The sequence below is a fragment of the Empidonax traillii genome, unplaced genomic scaffold, assembly GCF_003031625.1.
Source record: "Empidonax traillii isolate 1590-97213 ecotype Southwest subspecies unplaced genomic scaffold, ASM303162v1 scaffold6:size4315531, whole genome shotgun sequence".
Lineage (NCBI taxonomy): Eukaryota > Metazoa > Chordata > Aves > Passeriformes > Tyrannidae > Empidonax > Empidonax traillii.
This window is the reverse complement of record NW_020955199.1, coordinates 1,049,441-1,064,246: the sequence shown is the minus strand read 5'-3', so window position 1 is coordinate 1,064,246 and position 14,806 is coordinate 1,049,441. Positions and strand designations below refer to the sequence as shown.

General features: G+C 42.5%; 1 protein-coding gene across 1 annotated transcript in view; it reads left to right on the top strand.

Moving 5' to 3' along the window:
• Positions 1–3,437: 3,437 nt before the first annotated feature.
• FRMD3 (FERM domain containing 3) overlaps positions 3,438–14,806 on the top strand; it is a 131,195-nt gene continuing 119,826 nt past the window's right edge. Inside the window, exon 1 of the mRNA XM_027880242.1 lies at positions 3,438–3,601. Coding sequence (XP_027736043.1) covers positions 3,503–3,601 — 99 coding nt within the window. The 5' untranslated portion in view covers positions 3,438–3,502. The remainder of the gene's footprint in view (positions 3,602–14,806) is intronic.

The window sequence follows — 14,806 nt, the reverse complement described above, 5'->3', positions numbered from 1 at the left end:
GAGGGTAATCAGGCATTGGAACGGCCTACCCAGAGAGGTGGTGGATTCACCATCCCTGGAGGTTTTTAAGCAGAGATTGGATGTGGCCCTTAGTGCCATGATATAGTAATTGGAGTTGGATCAGGGGTTGGACTTGATGATCTTGGAGGTCTTTTCCAACCCAATCTATTCTATGATTCTATGATTCTACGTGGGATCTATTGGGTTTTTTTTGTTTTCATATTTTGAGTGCTGCCCAGTATGCCCAGCTCTTCAATTAGCTCATTGCTAATTTCAGCTTGGTGCTAAATATATTTTACAATAACACAATACGTGTCTCAAAGGCAATTCCATTGAAGATAACAAAAGATAACAAAAGTTTGGGGCCTTGGTATGACCAAGTTGTTTGCCTTGTGAGCTGGATCCCTCAGAAATCATCCAGACTTTCTGCTTTGTAACAGGATCTCTAGAATACTTAGGAAGCTAGCTTTTCTGTGGAGTTTGTGACCTTGACAGCAAAACTTACATTTTCCTGACTATGGGAAACTACTCTCTGAACTTTTGGTTCATTGCTAGCTCAATATCCAGCTCGACTCACCTTTCACTGTTCCAGATAACCTCCGGAGAAGCATAATATCCAGATCATCTGTCTTCAGCTAAAATATTTTAGAGCTGGAGTTCCTAATCCTACTGTATAAGGGAACTAGGTCAAATCTAAATTGTCCTAGACTTCATAAATTTTAATGAAGGCACAGTTTACTTATGGCACCATCATCTCTGAGCAACAGCCAATTGCTGTGTGTGCTATATGAGCTGGCTGTGAGACCCTTGCGAGGGGCCTGAGCTGAAGGCAATGAGTTAAGTGTGGGCCTTGGGGAAGAAGGATAGTGTGCCATGCAGAGCACCCCTGTGGTGACAGTGAGTTGTGTTTCTTGCCTGCCTATGCTGCAACTCCGGGTCTGACCAAAGGCAGGCAGTGTTTATAGCTGCAGCAATTGTATTTATGGATTAATCTTTGAGTATTTGGGGGGGGGGGGAAACAAACCCAAAACTAAACCCAAACCAAACCACTTGTCTATATATTTGATTACATTATAAACATTAATTGAAAGAGCTAAAGTTGCTGTGATTATCAGTCATTTTTGAAGGGAAAATCCTTGACTATTATATTCTGTAATTTAGCTCCCTAAAGAATCATCCAGAAATCAAAGTACTACTCAAGATCATGAATGCTCCCTGTTGTCTCAAACATAACTTTTTGTGTCTGTCAGCAATTCAAAAATAAATAGGAACTATAAGTTATTGTCCCTTGGGCCATCCACATGAACTCATCTCAAAGCAAATTCAGTGACCAATTAGATGAACAAGAATGGGAATGTGGCTATTGCACGGAGTGGTGACAGTTGTGACACAGAAATCTGTTATTTTTCTCACAGAGTTCTCAGGCAGTTCTTCAGGTCAACACGGTATAAAGTATTAAAGAAACAAATAAAGAGGAAAAATGACATGAGTGATTTGTCTTTCCAACAGGCAAGTGAGGTTCTGCTGAGCTTTGTGTTCCTGCAGCTGTGCTGCTGTCAGTACAAACTAGTTCACACTAGCTGTGCAACAGTTTGAAGATGCAAGTTTTTTATTATAGTCCTCACTGTTGATGTAACTCTGAGAACTCCTGGGAAAACCATCCCTCTTCATGTGGTCTTGACAGTAAAGCAAAAAACAAACAAACAAACAAACAAACAAACAAAAAACAACCCTCGAACGGTGGTAAACTTTCACCTGCTCCCTAAATCTTCATCATTGTCTTTGTTCCCTCTTATAGTTCCCCTTTTGGATGGAGAAAGGTGTGCTGAAGAGACTGAAGGGAAAGCTAAAGTATCTGGTTTAGAAAGAAAAGATTCCTTCTCTACCAGAAGAAAGAAAATCTGTGTCACCTGAGAGTCAATCCACATGTGGGCTGAAATCCTACTACTCGAGTTCCCATGATGTACGACTGTAAGACAAAAAGTGTTATTTTATTATTAATGAGTGGGTGTCCACAACTAACTGGTGTCTCAACTGATAAGGACCTTCTTCCATACCTTGTGGGCTGACTGCAGCTGTTAAGGTGAATAATCTCTTTTAAATACTCACTGGTTTCCTTCACTATTCACTATGCAATTGGAAGCATTTATAATTTACGAGAAGCATATGCTTATAGCTTTTCTTTTATGTTTCACATTAAAGGGCTTTTCATATTTATTAGCTGATGGTAATATGAGGTTTATATACTTCTCATTTGTTTGTGGTTGTCTGTATTTCCTGCTGCTAGCAGAACAGCAGAAAACCAAATGAAGAGTTTACAGGGTAGTGGCACTTCGGGTTTTACATGGGATTTTCAAAAAAACAGTACATTCACATAGAACTATTTTCAAAATACGAACATTTGCAAGTGATCATTACCAGTCGTGGACAACTAGGCAAAATAACTGAAATACACTTTCTGTGTGGCTGTCGGTACATCTTTTCTCTTTGTAAACTTCCAGTTACATCCCATTTTGCACTGGCTGCTTTTCATTTCACATTGCAAAGGGAAGTGCTCCTTTTTTAACACAATGGTGGTCCATGTTTCAAGGCTGGTTAACGTTGGTTCTTGCTTACCACAAGGTTTTGCTCTAATGTAATAGCCTTTTGTGATAGAGGACATAATAGTGAAGGCACTGGATGCTGTATTTTCTTTCCCACTTAGACAATAAATGGGATGAGACTTCTGCTCCCTAATGGGCCATTTTTTCCCCTGAGGAAACAATTTTCTGAGGCCTGTACTCTTACATTAAGTTGCATCATATTTTCTTCTTTATCATAAATGTACACTTCTCTTTGGTGAAATTTTTTTATCTAACTATGTATATATATATGTATTTCACAGGGTTCTCCTTCTGCCTCGGGTTGTGTTGGGATACCCTGGGGACTCACTTTCCGTGCGGGCAGGCAGCGTGGGGACTCCCCTCTCCGCCGGCAGCCTGGGGGATGTCGCCTCTCTGCAGGGCACCGGGCATTCCCACGGGAGCACCAGTCGTTCAGGTGCACTCAAACCAGGCGCAGCACGCCCGTAGCGGGGAAGGCAAACAACCGTACTGCCCGTGTCCCTCCCGGCGGTGCCAGCCCCACGGAACGGAGCCCCGCAGAGCGCCCAGCCGGGGCCGGTGGGGAGGAGAAGCGGGAGGAGCAGGTGAGGGCGGAGAGGTGTCCCCGCGGGCCATGCCATGCCGTGCCGTGCCATGCCGGAGGCGGGCGCAGGAGGAGGCTGAGGCCGGCCAGCCGAGCGCATCCTGACGCAGCGGCGGCCGAGCCGCGGCGGGCGGGCGGATGGCGGGCGGCGGCGGGGAGCCGCGGAGCTGAGGGGCGGCGCTGCCGCCACTCCGTGCCGTGCCGTGCCGCTCCGTGCCGTGCCGTGTCGCGCCGAGCCGTGCCGTGGTCGACCGGGCGCCGCCGCAGGCTGGCCCCCTGCGGCTGCCTGCGGGGCGGCGGCGGACGGGCTGCCGGGATGATCCGGTTTCGGAGCTCAAGCATCAGGTCGCTGAGCGCGGAGATGAAATGCACCGTGCGGCTGCTGGACGACTCCGAGATCTCCTGCCACATCCAGGTGCCAGTGCGGAAAGGGGCGGTGGCGGCGGGTCGGCTCGGCGGGCGGTGGCTCCCCGGTCGCAGGGCCCGGGCGGTGGTTCTGCTGGGCTCGGCTCTGCTCGGCGCTGCTGCGGCGGGAACTCCGCACCCCGCACTCCTCGTTCTCGGCGCGGAGCTCCGCGCACCTGCGGCACGGGCAGACACGGCTGCTCCGGCGCTACGCCACAGCCTGCACTGCACGGGGGAGAGCCCTCCCGGCCGCGGCTGCTGCCGCGGGATCCACCGCACTCCGGCAGCCCCGGCGCGGCGTCCCCGCGTGCGGGAGGAGCCCTCTGGGTTGCCATGGCCCGGGAGAAGAGGGAGATACCGGCGCTGTCCCGCGGGATGGTAGCGGAGCGCCGCGGTGGGCACCGCTTGCTGCGGAGACGGTGTGAGGCAGGACCCGCTCTCCCATGCCGGGAAAGCCCTGGCTAGGGAGCAAGGCCCGCGGCGGGCGGTGTCAGGGATAGCAGTTACCGAGATAGCGGGCAGGGTTCAAAACGAAGCGCTGTTCCCTCTTCCTCTTTAAGGCAAAAGATAACTTACGGAGGGATTTTCAGTGGTAGTAGTTGTGAATTTGGAAAAAAAAAAAGCAACTTCTCTGTAGTCTGTCTTTCTAATAACTCAGTCCCTTTTTTTACCCCTTCAAGTAATAAGGATAAGGGTGCAAGGAGAAGTCTTTGAATTTCTGGTGAGCAGCAATATTTGTAGCATGTGAAAGCAGGGGTATTTCAGGTGTCCTCACAAGAACTGTAACTCTGGCACGTTATGGACATCATACAGATTCTTAAATTGCAAGTGTTAAAATAAAGTTACCCTCTGGAATTTCCATTGTACTCATAGAATCACAGAGATTAACTTAGTATCCAAATTGGATAGTGAGTAGCCTTTTAGGAAGTAGTTTATCATTCGCAGTTGGTCTTTCTGTCTCTCTGGTAGTATGAAATAGGCACAAATGTAAATCAAGTTAATGATCTTGTACAAAGACCATTATGGCTTTAAAAAAATCAAATGCCGTGACATGCAAGATACATTTTCGTTTGGACCAAATGATGGGTTTTGTTAGTTTCGGTGGAGCTATTTAATACTAGAACAGAGTAGGAAAGTTCCAGTTAAAAGAGACCTACAACAATCAGCTTAGTCCAACTGCCTGAGTGCTCCAGGGCTGACCAAAAGTTAAAGCCTGCTACTAAAGGCATTGTCCAAATGTCCTGGCAGGCATTTGTGCCAAAAGGTTTGTGATATGGACTCCATGAAACCTGGTCCAGTGTTTGACCACGCTCTTGGTAACAAAATGTTCCCTAATGTCCAGTTTGAACCTCCCTGATGCCTTTTTGGACCATTCCCACATCTCCAGTCACTATATCCCAAGGAGAAGAGATCAGCACATACTTCTCCACATCCCTCCTCAGGTAGCTGTACAGAGCAATGAGGTCACCCCCAGCCCCTTCTCTCCAAACTAGACAAGCCCAGGGTCCTCAGCTGCTCCTCACAGGACATGCCTTCCAGCTCTTCCACCAGTGTTGCTGCCTTCCTGTGGACCATTCAAGGATCTTTGTGTCCTTCTCAAACTGTGGGGCCCAGCACTGCACACAGGACTCAGGGTGAGGCTGCACCGCGGCTGAGTACAGCGGGATGATCTGCTTTTGGCGCCTGGTGATGCTGTGTCTGATGCAGCCCAGGATGGGGTTTGCCCTCCTGGCTCCTTGGGCACACTGCTGATTCACACTGAGCTGCTGCCCACCAGCACCCCCACATCCCTCTGTAGGTCTGCCCTCCAACCAATCTTCTCCCAGTCTGTAGTTGCATACCAGTTACTCTCAAACAGCATGTAGCCTGGAAGTAACAGCAAGTTACTGAAATCACCTTGTACCTGTATCATTCTAGTGCTCTTCTAAATGGTTAGAGATTATAGCTTTAATGGGTAGAAAGCAGCATGGCCTTCAGAGTCTTTTCTTGGAACTTAATGCAAGCTTTACATAACTTATTTGGCATCTTTAAAAGTTAGTCTCTGTAAACAAGATGAATTTAAGGTCAGAATCTGAGATGGTGTCTTTACAGCTCTTTAGATTCGTAGCATTTGGCAGATTTACATGTGCTAAGAGTATGCCCTTCAATGCCCACAGGGTAGAAAAAAAGAGTTATTACTTCAGGTGTTATGTTGTGCAAGGTGAGGTAATGAGCTCAGAACCAGTTGTATCATATTGCATTGTTGTGCCTCATTCTGCATGTAATGCAAGCAGGGAAAAGTCACAGTTGAACGCGTTTTAACTACTGCAGTTCTAAGGGTAATTCTGAAGATTGAATTCTGTTACAATCTCATTTAGAACTCTTTTTCCTAAGTTTGCACACTGGCAAAAATATTTAAAAGGTGGGAATGGCTCCACTTGTTTCCCCCCCCTGCACTCCTGTAGGATTTTAGGTACTGAAATTCTAAATATGTAAATACAGAAACTAGTATGAAGAACTACTTTGCTCTTGGTCACATCATCAGAAAGGTGCAATTAATGATATTTAATAATTCTGATTTACCTGTCACTCTTTCCTTCAAACTGCTTAATCCTATTTGTAAGGTATCTACCCCTTACCTATCACAGTGTAGATAGAAGAGAGACAATCTGGCTGTATAATTTATTTATCCTCCTGTATCTGGATAGCTTTTAAGACACTAGACTTGCAAAGCCCAAACCACTCAACTTTTTGTCTGTAGCCACTCTATTGGACCTATATTTGAACTTCATAATGTGGACAAAACTTACTAGGAGCTTTAGCAATTTTTAAAAAAAAAAAAAAACAAACCACCACCACCAACACCACCACCACCACCACCAAAAAAAAAAAAAAACAAAAAACCAAACAAAAAAACCCCAAAACCAAAAAAACCCACAACCAACCCAGTTGCAAGCTACTTCTACATATGCATATCAGTGCATATTCAGTTGGACAAAATACCCCAGATGATGTGCTGCTGGGCTAACAGCAGAGATGCCAGGGTTGTGCCAGCTGGAACATGTTAGACAGCTGTGTTTTGGTCATTAAAGGGATAAGAAAGCCTAATTCTACAACACTGAGAAATGCCAGCGGAGTCTCTTAGGGACACAGGATGCAGAAAGGAACTGTGATGACTGAAATTCTTGCTGTACATTTTCAGGAATAAGGGAGGGGAGATATATGGCTGGTCTGGATGGTGAGGTGTGTAGCTGATGAATTGTTGCAGTTTAGCACACTAAGTTTTACCTTTTTTTCAAGTCTATCTTTCCAGCAGCTGGCTTGCACATGTGGAATGTGCAAGAGATATGTGTTAATTTTCAGATGCACTGTAGACCTTTGACTCTACAAAATATGCAACCAGCCTGGTGTGTTACTCAGCTAAAACATTTAGGAAAAGTAAGCAAGAGCAGATATATTTAAGTGCTGTGTGTGTATATATATATATATATATATATATAAACAAACTATATATATGTGTATGTGTATTTTTTTTCTTCTTGCGTAATTTCACAGTGTTTAGGTAGGAAAAGAAAATACATTTTTCCTTTTACTATTAAAGTTCTTTCAAAACAGTGTTTCAGCAAGCCAACATGATAATAAAACATGCTTTCAGAAATTATGTTTTTTAGCAGGCCATCTAGTGACAGCAGACGGAGTGGTGTGGGGAGAATCAGAAATGAATCATGCATTTGCAGATTCCAACCAACTAGTTACTGAGTCGTGCAGCTGCCATGTAGGTCATCAAGTTGCTCAAGGCTAGGTTTGCAGCTCGAAGGTCAAGATTCAGTGTGTTGTCCTCCCCATCTGAGCGACTGTATGACTGCAAATTAGCTGATGTGGTGACAGACACCAGAAAGGGCTGGGACCCAAGGAACACTTAACTAATTCTTGTGATGATGTTTGTTTTCCCATGATTTTTGTTTGTGAAGTCTCTCTGGGACTTGTACGTCAGGCACTCTTAAAGCAGCAGTAGGGTGAAGTAGTGGAACAGCTAAAGCTGAGAGGTTATGAAAAACAGCCTGAAGGGCCAATGGCCACTGTCTGTCTCCATTTGCAAGAGAAAGAGGTGACCTGCTTGTGCAGCCTGCCTGATAAAGCACGGAACTAAGGTTTAAAAGAGGGCAGTGGGGGAAATAGGTCTTCAAAACTACTGGAAATGTATCTGGATTAGCAAGAAGACCTCTTTCTGGAAGTATTGACATGGTGCTTCTGAGTAATTGACATAACGGGCACCTTCAGTTTTTGAAAGCTTCAAGCAGTAACTTAATGCACCCATTTAACCTTTTAGTAACAATAGCCTAAATCAAGCCTTTGTTTACCACTTGCTCACTCCTTGATAAAAGGTTTACTTTACTCCTTGAGCTGTTCAGGTCCAGCTGTGCAAAACTGGAGAAAAGGTTGGCATGAATGTGGCTTTTCTCTAAGTTTGAGCTTGTTATTCACGGTGGTAGTGAACTTTCCTTCTGTGTGTTTACTTCTAGAAATACTGCATGAGTGGATCTACTTGTGGCTCAGCCCTATGGGTAAAATTGTGTAGTAATAGGGGCCTTTTTAATGACACAGGTTTTGCTTTGTATGAGCCTTCCTAAACAAAGTTCTGTATTGATATTCCCAAAAATATTGATTTGCTATAGTACTGCTCCTTAAAAAAAAGTATCTAAATAGTTATTTGATTGTTGTTTAAAAGAACAAACTTGAATTTCTATGTGTCCAGCTTTTGAGTAAGGAAAATATATAATTTTTAAAAACTGGTTTAGAAATCAGGAAGAAAATAAGCACAGGAAAACTTTGACTGACTCATGATCTGTTCTTAGACCTTTTACCTCTTTTTGCATAAGTTAAAATGAAGGTGACAAAATCTGCCACTGATGGCTCAACAGTGTAAAACGGCCTTGTGATTTTCTAATCTTAATTTGAGATCAGCTTCTGCGCAGTTTGAATTCTGTTGCCTGTAGTTTGGCTAACAATTTGAATGCTTGATTTTTTTTTTTTTATTTTTCTAATTTTCTGTTAAATGTGACATACACCGTTATGTCTTGTTCTTTTTGTAGCACATTGATGACTGGAAAGTTGGCTTCTTGCTTAATATTTTCTGCTTGGTCTGTGTCTTGCAGGCAGATGCTAAATTTATTAGAAATCTGCTTACCAGAGAACTCTTTAAAATTCCCATCGCTCAATAAAGTGTAAAAAAAAAAATACTGAAGCAGGTTGTGAAGTAAAGGAGTAGTGACCATGAATCTCACTGTGAAGGTGTGCTGGATGTTGATGATTTGAAAAAAAGTAAGTGGGAAAGGGAAGGCAGCATGAGAATGAAAAGAGCAGAGAGGCCAGAGATGAGAAGAAGGTGGAGGACGATAGTTGCAGAAAGGGAGAGGTTAAAGGATTATGTAGAGAGCAGGCAGGAGATTTAGTGAATTTATATTTATCCTGTAAGCAATGTCAGAACCGTAACTAGCAAGTACCTTGAGCTGCTGGACTGATATTATAACAGTTAAAAATAGTAAGACAAGATAAGAAAGGGGATGCAAGTTAGGACAAATTCCTTGCCGTGTTCTGTTGACATGTTTTTGAAACTGCATACTAGTGCTTGTATTCCTGACTTGATGATTAAGCCTCTAATTGTACAGTTACAACAGGTACTCTTGGCAGGAGTTACAGATGAGAGGACTCTTTAATTAAGCTAAGCCTGTGGTTTAAAGCTACCTTTGCTGTAATTGGGGGTGTTTGATTGAAGTTGCTGTAATATGTGTTTTTATGTTTGTTTCAGGTTTTTTGTTTGTTTATTTTATTGATTTTAAAAAAAATTAATAACTTATGGATGTGCTCTTAGCTCCTTCCAGGGCTGAGAAAGTAAAAAGGAGTAGGCAGTACTGGTAGAAAGTTACTAGGGTGTTAGGACTTCTCATTATGAATTAAGAAATTATTTTCCTTGATAGCTTTTGATAAGTGTTTCTGAAACTTGATATTTGCTTAACATCAATTTCTCTCTCTCTTTTAAAGGAAAGGCACATTACCTGCATGTAACACTGCTATATTGCTACCACATCACAAACTCTGCCATTGTATTGTGCTGGTTTTAGATGAAAACACTCACAAAGTTGTTTATGCAGTATTTTATCCAATATATACTAAACTGCAACCAAACTGCTTTAGTGTTTGGCTAAAACTTATTAATACATTGAATTCTGTTTTTTCCACCCTCTCATGTTGTCTGATTAAGAAACAAAATCTGAAAATTCTCTATCCTAAAGACTGTGATCTTGTCTTTCATTTTAACTATTTATTTACAATATATTGCAATTGTAAGTAATTTTTTGATTGCTAGTAAATGAAGGTGGGGGAACTGAGATGTGTGCTTAGGGACTTGCTCAAGCCATGGTTGAAGATGAACATGTATTTCAGTAAATGGAAACAATGTAGGTGATAATTTAATGTGTTGGTGAGGCCTGGTACAGAAGTGTGAAGGAAAAAAATTATAAAACACGCAGGTATCCTTAGACAAAGTATGTATTTTAAAGGAACAAGCTACAAGGATGGTTACTGGTTAAAACATAAGTATATTCTTTTAATTTTTACCTTCCTTTCAATTTTTTCCCACTTTGCATAAAAATTTTTATGTTATTGTTGTCATGCATGTTTGGACACTAGCTGAAGAGTAGGGGTGGAGCTGTAGTAATAATGGAAAATCAATAGCACAATGCACCACAGCCTATATCTCCAAACTGCAAATCATCACTTTGATCCTGTGAGGTGGAAAGTGGCTCCCATGAGATACAGAGTGCTTTGTGGGAACTTCATGCATTTTTTCATCTTAAAAGAGCTTTTGGCACCTCATAAGGCTTAGTCTTCTTGCACCTTGAGATGCCCTGATCTGTCTAAGCATCTTCAGTGCAATGATACTAATACAGGAGGCAGTCGAGAAGTGATCATGTGGTGGAATTAACTGGCCAAAATGAATCGTTGGTGAGGCAGTACTATGTTTTTGCTTTTTGGTTGTATTTGCCTGGACTGAATTTTCTGTAGAGGTCAGGAATTATTTAGTAGTGTGTATCAGTGCTCCTGAAGTTACCTTAAACAAAAGGAGAGATTAGTGCCTTTTCTATAGGAAGGTGAAATAGGGAACCTGTATGGTTGTTGCCAGTCCCCTGGAACAGACATTATGTTAGAAATTAAAGGTTTCAACACTTAGGTTAAAGAATGGAAGAAATGGCAGATGATTTTCCTCTTTCTCCTCATAAAAAAAAAAAAAACCCACATGTGGATTGGGAGGACTAGAGAGTAATTCTCTCTGTGATAAAATGCTTGTTTTCTGTAGCACAGGTCTCTGTTCTTCTGGGTATTTTAGCTTATTAAATCAAACAAACTGAAAGGGCCCTCTTCGTGTTCTTGTTGTTCTCTCTCACTTTCTGAACTCTCCCTCCATTCCCCAGTGTGGATAATATCAACCTGTTGGCAAAGTTTGTAATGTCCAGATAATCCTTCTCTCCCTTTCCTGTTAAAATCAAGCTGTCAGTAGATGACTTTGATTGTGTCTTTCCCTGATGCATACTGAATATCTCTCCTCACAGTTCTTCCTTCAGCTGGGGCTTCTTTTCTGTTCCTTAATTTTTAATTGCTTAAATACAGCTTCATTTTTCTCCCTAGCCTTGTTTTCTCGGAGACCTATTCTAGCCCTTACAAATCACATTTTTATTCCTGTTGGATTTCCTTCTTCTCGGTTTTAATTCCTTTTCTGATAGTGAAAACACAGTTGTAATAATTCAGCAGTGAATGAATTGATGCTATCTCTTTTTCTTTCTGGCATGAAATACTATTGATAATGATAACAACAACATAATAATAACAGCAACAACATGCTTTTGGTGGAGGTGTATTGATAATCAGCTCTCACCATTTCACTATGCTGTCAAGATAGATGCTGTTCTATGGCAGTAGTAGGCCAAGTGTCAACAGTAATCATTGTATTCATACTTATCGGAGCTACTAAAGAATGAGCGTTGTTGATTTAGTACTGTTACCTTTAGAGAAAAAATTTGCCTTGACTGAAAGTTTCTCCTGGCTGGAAACTTGAGAAAAAAATGTATCATACTAATCTGTATAAGGTTAAGTGAATATATAAGATTTTTCAAGGTTGCTTACAACCAGAAATGAGAAAGTATGGACAATATACCTGCAGTGGGTTGATGCTGGCTGGATGCCATGTACCCACTTTCTCCCTCCCCTCTGCAACTGAACAGAGGAGAGAAAATATAAGGAAGGATTCATGAACTGAGATAAGGACTGGGAGAGATCACTCACTGATCACCGTCACAGGCAAAACAGACTCAGAATAGGGATGTTAATTAAATTTATTGCTAACAGGATCAGAGCAGGAGAATGAGAAGTAAAAGAAATATTAAAAATTCCTTTCCCCCACCCCTCTTTCCTTTCAAGTTCTACCTCCTTCCCTCCAGTGGTGCAGGGAGATGGGGAATTGTGATTACGGTCAGTTGGTTGTTTTTACCGCTGCTCAGAGAGAGGAGTTCTTCCTCCGTTCCCATAGGGTCCGACCCATGGGAGACAGTCCTTCAGGAACTTCTACAATGTGAGTCCATTCCATAGGCAGTAGTTCTTCAGAAACTGCTGCAATGCATTTTCACAGGGTGCAGTCCTTAATGAACAGGTTGCTCCAGTGTAGGTCCCCCACAGGGCCACAAGTCCTGCCAGGAAAACTTACTCCAGCGTGGGCTGCTCTCTCCATGGGTCAGCAGGCCCCTGCTAGGACCTTGCTCTAGCATGGGTCTCCCATAGGGTCAGAGCCTCCTTCGGGCATCCACCCAGTCTAGGTGGGTCTCCTCCATGGGCTGCAGGTGGATCTCTGCATCCCCATGGACCTCCCTGGGCTGCAGGGGCACAGCTGTCTCACTGTGATCTGCACCACAGGCTGCAAGGGAACCTCAGATCCGGTGACTGGAGAGCTCCTCCCCCTTCTTCGCCACTGACCTTGGTGTCTACATCATTGTTCATGTGTTCTCACTCTTCTCTTGCTGCAATTTTCTTCTGCCCAATAAATTTTTTTCTCTTCCTTCTTAAATATGTCATCACAGAGGTGTTACTGTCATCCCTGATTGGCTCAGCCTTGGCCAGTGGTCGATCTGTCCTGGAGTCATCTGGCATTAGTTCTATTGGACATGGGGGAAGCTTCTGGTAGCTCCTCACAGAAGCCCACACCTGTAGCCTCCCCTGCTACACAAACCTGGCTACAGAAACCTGATACTTACCTTCAGTTCTTTTTCAGCAGAAGTGTTTGCAAATGGAAATAACTGCTGCAATAGCTGGAAATCTGACCATTCAAAATAATTGCAGTGAGAAACATTAGTGTGAAGTGGCTGCAAAATGATTGCTTCTTAAATATTTCCTTTGAAAAATATGTCAAATCAGTCAACATCTTCATTAAAAATACTTGGTCTTCTCCCCTTGTTTACTTAAGCCCCAGGAAGATGTAAACAATCTGAATTGAGGAGATATTTTGCTCCTTGTAAACGTATTATCTCACAATGATATTTTTCCTCATAGCAACTCTGTTTGGAACAGAATTGTACTTAAAAAGACCCCAAACCAAAATTATTTGCATCTGACAGTTTTTTGTCCTGATGTGGTAATATGTAAGCTTACTGTAAAAGGGCACATGTTACAAAGATGACTGTGTATTCCTGGCAACACTGTGTAAAACCTTTTTCATGCTCTCCATATATATGCCCACTTTTTCTGCTCTTTCTCTTAACTGTAGTAGAAGTACAAAAGAAATAGGATTACAAAATGAAAACAAAACCACAATCCTCTCACCCTCCAAACCCAAACAGCATCAGGAGAATTTAGAACAGGAATTAATAATTTATTAAATATAAATGAGGTCAAATCATGTGGAAGTTGATGACAACAGACTGTGTTGTTACCAGGCACAGAGGCTAGTCAAACATTTTCATCTCCAAAACAGTGTCTATGTGTGAATTGTCTTTCGGGAATTTTTCCTGGACTCTCCTATCTGCCAGGTGATGCCTCAGAACTAGTCAGAAAGAATGTTAACTAGGAAAGACGGTACTTTTGTCAGGGAGTGACCTATCAGTTTGCTAGCGTGGGTGGTGGATTTCAACACCCCAGAATGCTTGGAGGGTTTTAGTAGTTTTAGTATAAATGCAATCTTTCAAAAAGAAAAAGAAGAAAAAAAAATCGAGAATGACTAAAGATGTATTTTATAGTTTGATACTAAAACATGTGAAATGGTAGCCATGTTCATGACACTGTCCTTTTAAGTGGAAAATTTGAAGTCTTGTGAGGAGGATCTTAAACAGTCAGTGGTATTTAAATCAACAGTAACACTGGTTTTAGTAGGTGCTTACAAAATTGCTGTGCTTTGAATCTGTGGCTGTAATTCTTGGATTTGTACCTGTAATCTGTTCTGGGATGACAGATTCTCGATTTTTCTTCCTTTGTTTTTTTGTTTGTTTGAATGCTCTTAGTAACAGAGTCTAATACAAAAGTACTCTGCAAAACTTCAGTTAGCGGTGCTCTTTTTGGTTTTATTTTTATGGACACAAACTTCAAGCACTATAGTAGAGTGAGAAATGAGCCATAGTTATTTCTTTGTTTCTTTGAACAGTAATTGCAAAAATGTAGATGAGATTCTCTATGGAGTGCTATGCATGTCGCAGAGATGCTACAGAACATGCTTCTAATCCTGTTTCTGTAGACTTTTCAGAAAAAAAGACAGCTGATTCTTCCCATTCACTCTATTAATCTAAAATTAAGCAACAAAGATAAATACTGCACAGTCAGAGTAATGGTTGCTCTTCTGTTAGATGGGACAGTTAGCTGGGGTGTAAGTTAAACTCTAAAGCTGTGCTGGGCCATCCTGAACTTAAGTGACTTCAAGGTTTCATCTTGAGACATTCAGTGTGCCAGTCGATGGAGTGCACCACACATATTGACCATGCTTACTCCTGCTCTGTGAGATTTCTTTAGCTCCGTTCTGGCAAAGGGAAGGAAATGGCAGAGGCTCTTACAGACGGTGCCATGAGTGATTCAGTCTGCAGATTTAGCCATTCACATAAAATCACTCCAGCAGCTTGCTGTGTCCCTGCCAGTTGCTAAGTGCAGATCCAGGGAGGCTTTCTGTTTTGACTGGAGAATCCACTCACACTGCCAGGATTTCCTG